Source organism: Venturia canescens, chromosome 3 (assembly GCF_019457755.1).
Source record: "Venturia canescens isolate UGA chromosome 3, ASM1945775v1, whole genome shotgun sequence".
Classification (NCBI taxonomy): Eukaryota; Metazoa; Arthropoda; class Insecta; order Hymenoptera; family Ichneumonidae; genus Venturia; species Venturia canescens.
Genome location: NC_057423.1, coordinates 7551736 through 7558116, shown reverse-complemented (window position 1 = coordinate 7558116; position 6381 = coordinate 7551736). Strand labels below are relative to the sequence as shown.

The 6381-nt window shown below is 37.8% G+C and overlaps 2 protein-coding genes across 2 annotated transcripts; one reads left to right on the top strand and one right to left on the bottom strand.

The window, feature by feature from the left end:
• The first annotated feature begins 841 nt into the window (after positions 1-841).
• Positions 842-3131, top strand: GABPI (zinc finger DHHC-type palmitoyltransferase GABPI). The gene is made up of 3 exons (XM_043414586.1): positions 842-1375; positions 1577-1753; positions 2001-3131. The coding sequence occupies exons 1-3, from the start codon at positions 843-845 to the stop codon at positions 2191-2193; spliced, it is 903 nt and encodes a 300-aa protein (XP_043270521.1). The 5' UTR covers position 842; the 3' UTR covers positions 2194-3131.
• On the bottom strand, positions 3122-5975 carry LOC122408042 (coiled-coil domain-containing protein 191). The gene is made up of 4 exons (XM_043414580.1): positions 5750-5975; positions 4281-5213; positions 3939-4137; positions 3122-3848 (listed from the first exon to the last, which is right to left on the bottom strand). Exons 1-4 carry the CDS (start codon positions 5965-5967, stop codon positions 3204-3206), a joined length of 1995 nt encoding a protein of 664 aa, XP_043270515.1. The 5' UTR covers positions 5968-5975; the 3' UTR covers positions 3122-3203.
• Between the last annotated feature and the right edge of the window lie 406 nt (positions 5976-6381).

Genomic DNA, 6381 nt, shown 5'->3' with positions numbered 1-6381 from the left:
AATGTGAGCAAAAAAGACACTCATCTATTTTTCATTTTCAAAGTATTGAGAAAAATCGGAACGCGACCTCGGGCATTAAATTAAGTAAAACTGTGAATATAATTTTGAAATATATAATTTATTGTATTACTCATTCATATTTATGGATTGATAATATTATTTTTTTTAAATAAATTCATCGCATAAACAATTATATTTGACCTTTAAAAAAGTACTTAATAAAGAAACAAAATAAATTTTTTAATATGATTAATTTCAGATCTACGGATTTTTTGAAAATTTTTATATTCGTAAATAACAAGAATGTGGGTAAAAAAATGAATGAAAAAGAGCGCATCAAATTTGATAAAAGTTCCTGAAAGGAACATTTCTCAAACAAAACACGTGTGTATGGAACTTCAATGCACGCGACTTCGGATGCTAAGGACCCACGTGGTTGATATACGCAGTGACAGTCTGGTATTAGAATGCGTACAAGAGAGACAGTCGTAAAAGTTATATTTTGGTTTCAATACAAAAATCAAAATGTATGTGAAAATTTTGCATTTTTTCCGCTTTTGTCGTGTGTTAGCTGAGTATAAATTTTTTTCATTACTCACCGACGTGTTTTTATCGAAATAAACCCGTGGTTAGCGAAGTGATCAAAACCACATCGCGCAAGTTTATTCAGTGATTCTCATTCCTGATAACTTGAGAGATGAAAAGCCGAAAGAAAATTCAGAGAGCGAATTCTAATCAGCTGACAACAGAGTTCCTAACCTCCCTTCAAGTGATTTCTCAAAAAACCATTGTTCGCATTGAAAAAATAAGAAAGCTCAAATAACGCGAGAAAAAGTCGAAAAATGACTGTTTGGGAAAAAGTACGGAATCCTTGTGGTCTGCGTGGTGGATCGACGCAAGTTTCGTTGGACGCGGTTATACCGATATTCGCGATCCCGGCGCTCGCCGTCCTAGCCGCCCAAGCAGTGTATTTGACATTTCTCGTGTTTCTATTAACCCCTGTGCTCGTTTACCACCTTCATCATAATTTCTTGAGATTTTTGCCGCGTTCAAAGTTTTTTTTAATGTGGACGATCACGAGTGTCGTTATGCTCGGTCTTATGTTCGAATTCAGCGTTGTTCCACTGTTGGAAATATTACCAGAGGAAAATGTTATTTTCGTCGCGAGTGTCGTTGGTGGCATGTTGTGTGGCTACAAAACTCGTGTCACTGCCGATTGCGTTACGCAGGAAGACGTCAGCCCTACTAAGGGCCTTGAACTCGGCGAAGGCAGTGGTGAACTTTGCACAACCTGCCGAAGACGAACCCCTCCCAAAGGTTATCACTGTCGCACTTGTCAAACTTGTATCCTTGGCAGAGAATATCACTGTCGATGGTGAGTTCAATTTCCATTTATAATCATCACGAATAATTGTTAATCAAGAACTGAATAATGACACAAAATAACTCTCATGAGTGTTTCTATTATGAGTTCGTTGATACCTTTAATTTGCTGGATTTTCAGTAGGAATAGTTGACAATGATTTTGTCAGTGATCTGGAATTGGAAACACAATAAATAGGTACTCTTTTTTTAGGCTCGATTGCTGCATCGGCTCGAGCAACCTCAGATGGTATCTGGGCTGTTTATTCTCCTCTGCAATAGCGTTTATTTACGGTTCCAATCTCACAATGACCAGTGTATGTCACCCTTTCATACTCATAGGAACTGTACTCTTGCCAGACAATTGCAGCGATGTTTATCACCAATTGGAGTGAGTAACCAAAATCTTTGATTATGTTTATTTCATTTCTTACATTTGTTTTACTTTTGAATTGAGAAACTGAATCTACAAAATGCAGAAATTGGGAAATTGCTATCAAAGTTGAAGAATAAAAAAATATTCACTGCTTCTTTTCGAACCAATTGTGACATATTTTCAAATTGATGAAATATTCTAAAATTGCGATTACTTTACATTCTTCAATAAACTGGAAAGGAATTGATTTTTTTTGTTTCAGTCTGGCGCTCTGTTTCGTTTCGGCAGTGTATAGTCTTTTGATCGGTCTAGTCGTACTGTGTTATCTAATCTATCATTTATGGCTGCTCTATTTGGGAACAACGTCAAACGAGAGGCGTTTGTCAGGAAACGGTGGCCAATCGACTTACGGAATGCTCAAGAATATTTCTCAATTATTTTGCTGCAAAACTTAAGAGAGTTGGAAAAAGGCCAAGAATTTCGAGATTAATTCTTTCATCAAGACTGGTTTTGAACTTTTTTCCTTCTTCTCCGGAGGTTCAAAAATCCCTTTTTTTTACACATCCCTCCGACTCGAAAAATTCTCGACATATTTATTGCAGTGAAATATTTTCTCAAAACTTTCGTTTTGAACGAATCACCCGATATCTATTTCGAGCAATTAACGAAGAATTATTTATTATTTATTGAAAAATTACGAATTTTTCAAAGCTTTGTTTAACAACGAACAAAAAAATCTTTATTTCCAATCTTTTAAATTGGATTTTTGACTAAACGAAAGTTTTAATGGAAAGCATAATAGGGACTGCAAAAATCCGTGCATAAATACGTTTGAATCAGCTCCGAATTCATTTCCACCTGCTCAACTAGCAATGTATTATTTAATTTATATTAATCTATGATTGTTCATAACGGATTTGAATTCCTGAGTGTTCCTCGCGTCCGAAATGGTGAAGGAACACACAAAAAACGAAATGAAAGCTTTTTACACTTTTTCTTCTCGTGCACAAAGTATATTTATATTGATTGTAACTGTGATAAAAGGAAAACAAAAAAATACGAAAAAGTAACGGCCAAGCTAGAGGAATCGATTTCACAATCACGATTCAAAAACGAGACTGCGTGATTCAACGATTGAAATAACGAAAGAATTATTGTAGCGTTCTTGTACCACCGAAAATTATACTTACTCTACGTGAATCTTCTAAATGTTAATTTTCTTTAGTAAAACGAAAGAAACCGTGACTTAACTGTAAAGCAAGGTGTTTTTAAAAAACCTTTCAATTCAGTTTCGATTCTGATCGAATATTGAATGAAAATAATTTTTTTTTGGGTTTGACCTACTGTACCGAGATGTTGTAAATATAAAACGAATTTCTCGATCGTCCGTAAACGGTGTTTGAGTGAATTTTTGTAAATTTTTAAAAATGTTGTCTCCTTAGCTAATTTTTTTCTCTTTTCAGTTTCAATCATCGATCATGACTCCTCGTTGTTTTGGATCGAAGTCAGGGACGACGCGCTGTACCAATTCTCTCCAAAGATTCCTCGTTCGATCGGACTCTTTGACGTCTCCAGAGATGTCCAAAAACTTGCGCCATTTTTTGAAGCAGCCTAATTTCAGCCTGTTTTCACTGTGAAGAACGGCCAATTGGCAGTTTTCTGAATCGCGGAGTTTCGATTCCATGGCACGATCGCACCAAATTTTTAGACATTTGTCCTGCAATTGTAACTCGTAAAAGTCGACGGCGACTTGAGCTTTTTTGCCTTCGCTTCTGGTCGCCTCGAGCCAATTTTTGAACGCATACCACAGCAGATTTCTTCTCCAAATTGTTACCGACAATTCGAGCTTCACTTCCAACAAATTTTTCGTTTCTGTTCGCCAAAATTCAATGCTTTTTCTCAACAAATTCCGATCGTAATGCTCCACCGCTATTTTTCTATTTTTCTGCTTTTGCTCGATGAGGAGAATGAGTGGATCGAAGATGTAACGACGCATCAAATACTTTCGATAAAACTCGTCAGCCATTTCGTTGGCCAATCTCGTCCTCTCCAGGTCTCGAGCTCGCCGTTTCTCCGCCTCCTCGCGAATTCGTTTCGCTTCCCTCTGCGCCTGGATTGAAAAACGGTCGATAAGTAGAGTCAAAAATGGGAATCTAATTTTCCAAAATCCTTAACTTTTGAAAATCTTTTTAAAACGTACTTCCAGCTGCAAACGCTTCCGATTCTCCTCGTCCTCTCGTCGCGCATTTTCTTCTTTCAATCGCTGCTCTTCCAATTTCTTTTTTCTCTCTTCTTCAGCTCTTTTGACTCTTTCTCGTCTCGCTGCGGCTCTCGCCTCCATCCTTGCCAAAAACCTTGGGGGGCTGGGGATTCGAGGTGGCTCCAGAAGACTTTTGTCCCTTCGATGCGAAACCGTTTCATTATTTGTTACTCAAATTTCAAAATTTCTCAAAAAATACTCTTCCAAAACGCCTGCGTTTAATCAAGTTTTTTAAACCAACGAATCTTTGAAAAAAAGGATTTTCCATGTGTTTTTTGTTACCTGCATCCTTCCTCGCGCATCAATTGTACCAAAGTTCTTCGAGTTTTTCGTCCGCAATGAGCGAGAGCTTCCTTAGCCGCGTCGATAGTCTCTCTGCCAGTTTTTCTCGCGTCTTTTTCCATTTTATTGAGGGTCAATTCCTCGATTATTTTGTTCTGTTCAGCCAGTTTCATTCTCTGTTCTTCGATTATTTTTTTCTGCGCGTTTAAACGGTTGAGAGTGGGGGGTTGAACGAGGTGGATTTTGGCAGAGGCTTGACGGCTTCCCCCAAATTTTTTTTGACTCTCGTCGCTCGATGGATTTTTTTGAATTTTTGAAATGAAGTCTAAGGTCGATGACTTCTTTGCCATTTTCTTCTGTTTTTCGTTGATGGCGTTAACGAAAAGTTCGATTTTTCTCTCGTCGGTCATGACAACATTTTCCTTCCTCTTTTCAGCGAGTTTTTTCGAATTTTCTATTTTTTGCTTCCACATTTCAAAATATTTTTTGAGTCTACGGTTTGCCACGTTTTCCTGGATTTTCAATTTTAATTCTCTCAAACGGACCCCCTCTCTCGTCCAGTCGACCCACGTTTCGAAACACGCTTTCATTATTTCAATTTCTCTACGCTTGCAACCGGAATTGGATTTGTCCTTTATCGTCACTTTGATAGTTTCGATGCCGCACGAATTTTCAATGGCTTTTTCATCGGTTCTTAAATCAGGCGCTTTCGAAATGTCCTTCACTCTAACCTTGACCCTCCGAGGTGCCATTTTCCAGAGGTCGTTGTAGTCATCGATGTTTTCAAGAAATTTGCGTTTCCCACATGGGTATGGGCTTCGAAACCTTGGCCTGGAGCTCGACAGTCCTTTTTCGAATTTTTTTAACTCGCTTTCCAACAGCTCGTTCTCACGTTTCCGGTACAGAGCTTGAGTCTCTTCGTCCATTATAATCCTGCCGGAACGAGTATCAAATTTGTGAACGGATTGTCCTGAATTGCATTTTTTATTTGACTATTGAGGAGTCAATGAACATTATGAAAACACCGCCCTCTATTTTGGCGTGTTCTGTTAGAAGGGTTGGCGATAGCACAGAAGTCCATAGGACCAATTTTGTAGAGCATAAAATTTCCTACAAAAAAGCTCCTGACAGCTGATTTTTATCTTTAGTAGTTTAGTCTTGACAGCTGTTCGAATGTGCGTTTTTAAAAACCGCTCTTTTTAAGGTATGCTTTAAATGCGCTCTTGAGACGAAAATACTGGGGATCAAAAAAATTCTTAAGAAGCTTTTTCGTAGGGAATTTTGTACTCTATAAAATTGGTCCTTTGACTTTTTGCTCCAACTCCAATGGTTTAGACGGTACGAGCGATAAAAGAAGATGTTTGCTTTCGCGTCGTTCAAACTTTTTTTTTCGTATTTTAATTATTTTTCTAGTGTTTAATATTTTGTTTATTTTCAATGAATTATTTATTAATCGTTCGTTTACGTACCTCGTCACTTCAGCGAGAACTGCACTCTTCGACATCGATACCGGAAGAGACTCACCGATCGTCTTGTGTCTCAGATCCATTATGACATTTGGATCGTTCGAGTTGTTCGAAATTCTTAACATGTCACGTTTTTCAGCCGGTCGAAATATAGCGACTCTCATCATCTGTTCCATCAGGCTTTCAACGTCCTCGAAACGAACGCTCTTCGTACCTTGCATTTTTTCAACGATAAAAAATGTCTGAGCTATAATTTAAGAAATAGAAGAATATTTTTCTACCAATTTTTACGATAATGATATGAAGCACGCCCTATAATTATCGAATTATTGTTCGAACTAAATCTTGGACGCACGCCAAGTTTGTTTACTCCTGTTTCCCTGTTGTTAAGCAAAAACTTTTTATGGGGGCGGACGAGGTCGCTGCACTCTTGCTGAAAGATGTCATATGCCTATAACCTCCAAATATCCTGATCTTGAATATCAAACAATGATGGACTCAATTTCGGAAACGAAAAAACGGTGTATTTTTGCCCACTTTTCCATTTTTTTATCCTTCAGTTATTCAATTAACACCCTGGATGATCCTTTCTACGGAAAATGGTACTAGATTGAATGAAGAACGCCAACGTATTT

Excerpts from the sequence above, each read along its gene's own strand:
- LOC122408042 (XM_043414580.1), bottom strand. The coding sequence starts at position 5,967 with ATGCAAGGTACGAAGAGCGTTCGTTTCGAGGACGTTGAAAGCCTGATG. Across the intron at positions 5,214-5,749 it reads GTTCTCGCTGAAGTGACGAG|GATTATAATGGACGAAGAGA; the intron begins GTACGTAAACGA and ends TCGTTCCGGCAG. Across the intron at positions 3,849-3,938 it reads GGAAGCGTTTGCAGCTGGAA|GCGCAGAGGGAAGCGAAACG; the intron begins GTACGTTTTAAA and ends TTTTCAATCCAG.
- GABPI (XM_043414586.1), top strand. The coding sequence starts at position 843 with ATGACTGTTTGGGAAAAAGTACGGAATCCTTGTGGTCTGCGTGGTGGA. Across the intron at positions 1,376-1,576 it reads AGAGAATATCACTGTCGATG|GCTCGATTGCTGCATCGGCT; the intron begins GTGAGTTCAATT and ends CTCTTTTTTTAG. Across the intron at positions 1,754-2,000 it reads GATGTTTATCACCAATTGGA|TCTGGCGCTCTGTTTCGTTT; the intron begins GTGAGTAACCAA and ends TTTTTGTTTCAG.